The 1,800-nt window shown below is 43.1% G+C and overlaps 1 protein-coding gene across 1 annotated transcript; it reads right to left on the bottom strand.

The window, feature by feature from the left end:
• LOC137727355 (probable purine permease 4) lies at positions 1-1,302 on the bottom strand. The gene has a single exon (XM_068466220.1). The coding sequence runs from the start codon at positions 1,270-1,272 to the stop codon at positions 1-3; it is 1,272 nt and encodes a 423-aa protein (XP_068322321.1). The 5' UTR covers positions 1,273-1,302.
• Between the last annotated feature and the right edge of the window lie 498 nt (positions 1,303-1,800).

The raw sequence follows: 1,800 nt of genomic DNA, 5'->3' as shown, positions 1-1,800 counted from the left end.
TCAAACACTACTATCATTTAATTTATGCACATCCATCCCTATCTCTTGGTGGGTTCCTTCTTTGTCTCCATCTCCTTCACCGCCATCTTCTTCCCCAATATCTCTAGCCTTCATGTAAAGGCCGTACACATAAGAACAGAAACCCCACCCACACAAGAGAGTGGAAACCGCCTTCACACCCCCAAACGAATCCCCATACACCAGAACTCCTCCCAACACGTTCATCCCCATCAGCGCCGTCATACAAATCCCACCCGTCAACGAAGAGGTCAAGAACACCATGCCAGCTGTCCCCATGAAGCAAAGCTGCCACGTCACAACGTTGCACCACAAAGTCACCCAATACACGTTTTCTCCTTTGTCATACACCCTCTCGCTCTCCGCCTTCATCTCACGAAACCCGCCGTTCAAGGCCATCCCCACCGTGGCGAACACCGTGGCCGCAGCCTCCATTACCAGCTGCATTTCGATCACCATGGCGTAGCAGTAAACCTTGCTGTATATCTTCTCCATGACCGGAAGGTACAGAGCAAACAACAAACCTGCCCCGATTGTTGAGAAGAACCCTAGGAAATACTTGCTACGTGTAAGGCCATGTGGCTTGTCATGGTGGGACCCCAAGGCCAGAAGGACTGAGCTTACGGTTAGGAGGATAACACAGTTGAGATTTGAGAAAGTTACTTTCTGCTTGACAATAATCACAGAGAGGATGAGATTAAAAACGAGTTGTGAGGAGAGGAGGAGAGAGGAGGTTGAGACTGGTAAATAGGAGTTACCCCAAGAGAAGAGGAGGTTGTTTAGACCCAGCATAAGTCCTATGAGAACTGATAGGACTAAGATTTTGGGGGTGAAGTGAGAGAAGGGTATTCTTTGGGTGCAATGGAGGAGATGATAAGGAATGAAAATAAATGGAAGGAGGAGAGGGAAGCCGGAGCATTGAACCCAGGTGGACACCCAAATGCTTGAGCCTTTGTGGATGAAATAGTACTTTGAGAGGAGGCTTGAAGAGACTGATCCAATGAAGAGGCACAAGTAGTTGATCACCAGGAGAGGCATGGAGCGCTTGTTGCGTTTGATCATCGAGCCCTTGTTGCTCAGTTGGGTTGCTGTGGTCTTGTTGATGAATAATGTTGATGAATTGGTTCTGGTTTGTTCAAGGTGGTGGTTGGTGGTGGTGGTGAGGGTGGGGCAGTCGTGATCATGGTGGTGGTGGTGTTGGTGGTTATGGGGTTTGGGGGAGTTTTGGGGTGAAGATTGGACTAAACTCTCCATTAATTGTAATTAGCTGAAGAGGTATGAGGAGGTGAGGAGGTGAATCTCTTTTTAATGAGAATGAGATATATATAGAGTGGACTTAGAGTTTCAGTGCTATTTATCCTTGTACTCAATATCCGGATGTCTACATCCAGAGTGAGGTTTTTATTTTATTTTTTATAGAAGGTTAATAAAACAAAAAACTTGGTTGTGCTTTTTGGATTTTGGATGTAATTTTCAAATATGTTAATATTAATTGCTAAAGGATAGAGATGTATTCAATTAGAATTTAAAAAAAAAATTCCAAAAAATTTGAGAGTATTCAATAGTACTCTTCTTAAAAAATAAAAAAAAAAGGTCGACGATATGAGGAAAATTTATTGATATGAAAAAAGAAGTTAAATCTCGTCAGAAGGATATAAACCTTTCCCCTCATAGAGCAAGAAAATAAAATACAAGAAAAGAGGGGGGGACATACGCATACACCTTACCTCTTTTGAAAAAAAAAAAAAATTAAGCACTTGTTATCTGAGAGTATTCAATACG

The sequence above is a fragment of the Pyrus communis genome, chromosome 3 (genome assembly GCF_963583255.1).
Source record: "Pyrus communis chromosome 3, drPyrComm1.1, whole genome shotgun sequence".
NCBI classification, from domain to species: domain Eukaryota; kingdom Viridiplantae; phylum Streptophyta; class Magnoliopsida; order Rosales; family Rosaceae; genus Pyrus; species Pyrus communis.
This window is presented reverse-complemented; position numbering and strand designations above follow the sequence as displayed.

What these genes read in the sequence shown, in the direction of transcription:
- LOC137727355 (XM_068466220.1), bottom strand. Translation starts at nt 1,272, where the DNA reads ATGGAGAGTTTAGTCCAATCTTCACCCCAAAACTCCCCCAAACCCCAT.